A 1,248-nucleotide genomic window follows, 5' to 3' on the forward strand; every position below is an offset into this window, starting at 1 on the left:
CATTTTTTGGTGTGCCATGAGTCTGTTCCATGGATCACTTGATGATTTTACATCGGCTTCCTAGCCGGAATTATGAGAGTCTCTTCACGGTGGTGCAGATATATTTCTAGCTCGAGTTAGACCATCCTTTAACAGCAGAAATGACAACTGAAAATAAATATTTTAATACCAGCATTCACTGAGCTCTTTTACATTTCTTTATGAGGAGTATAGTAAGTATTGCACCCTCCAAAGGTGGCAGCACTCATCCGCTAGCTGATGACACATTTAAAGCGGGGTAATCCACCCATCTACACTATGTACGGAATGTTTGATTTTAACGTATTTTTTGAGCAGCATGGTTTCATTGGATTTGCTAGTCTAGTTGCTGGTCTGTATTATGCAGTCTCACACGGAGTCAGACACCCGTACCAGTTCGCTAAGTATGATAATCGTAACAACCAAATTTTCCTTAACGCCAAGCATTACAGCTCTTTGTTCTATTGTGGACACAGAAACAGCTTTCACTTACCATTTTTAATTCCTCCCATCTACGCCACACCGTCTAAGACCATTCAATTCTACTATAGTTGGCGTTCGGTTAGACCTCAACACTGCTTGCATTCTAGAAAGAGTCTATGACACATACCTAAGCCACATTGCCAGCATCTGCTCAGTCTTTATGAGTCTGACCATCTCCGCTTCCCATCCACAAACTATAATAAAACTTATCGTCATTCAAACGAGTAAATCAAATTCCATCGACGACACAACCCGTGAACGTGTAATTTGCTCTCGGTGTGTAGGCCCTCCCACACCTCACCACTTAACATATCAAAGAACTTCTTCTTTTTCTCCTCCATCTTCCAACGACCACGCTACCTGGCTGCCCTCATTCTCTTTGCGCAGCAATCCTCAGAAATCAGTCAACAAATACAAAACGCTAATCTTACTCATAATCAGCCAAGGCTATAATGGACAAATATATGTTGACAGGAATTTAAAGGCTAGTGTGGTAAACATTTGCACTAGAATTCGGTGTAACGGTAATTTTGCATTAATCCTTTGAGTTGATGTGTGTAAGGCCGTGGTTCTTCTTAAAGTGCTCCAGTAATAAGGATATAGATAGCTATGCAAGACCAACCGTTTATGAACGGTAAGCCGACGGCGTGGGTATTTTCATGTTTGGTGGACTGCAGTGCCTAACATGGGTAACTTCATTTTCAATTTCTATCAGCTCAACGTTTTAATGATTAGATTGTTTCGCCC

At 41.3% G+C, this 1,248-nt stretch overlaps 1 protein-coding gene across 1 annotated transcript; it reads left to right on the forward strand. All coding sequences in view use genetic code 11, as the record gives it.

The window, feature by feature from the left end:
• Positions 1–661: 661 nt before the first annotated feature.
• EGR_10722 (hypothetical protein) lies at positions 662–954 on the forward strand (the record flags this gene model as incomplete). The annotated part of the gene is made up of 2 exons (XM_024499971.1): positions 662–781; positions 820–954. The coding sequence occupies 2 exons, from the start codon at positions 662–664 to the stop codon at positions 952–954; spliced, it is 255 nt and encodes an 84-aa protein (XP_024345619.1).
• Positions 955–1,248: the final 294 nt, after the last annotated feature.

The sequence above is a fragment of the Echinococcus granulosus genome (assembly GCF_000524195.1).
Source record: "Echinococcus granulosus chromosome Unknown EG_S00258, whole genome shotgun sequence".
Classification (NCBI taxonomy): domain Eukaryota; kingdom Metazoa; phylum Platyhelminthes; class Cestoda; order Cyclophyllidea; family Taeniidae; genus Echinococcus; species Echinococcus granulosus.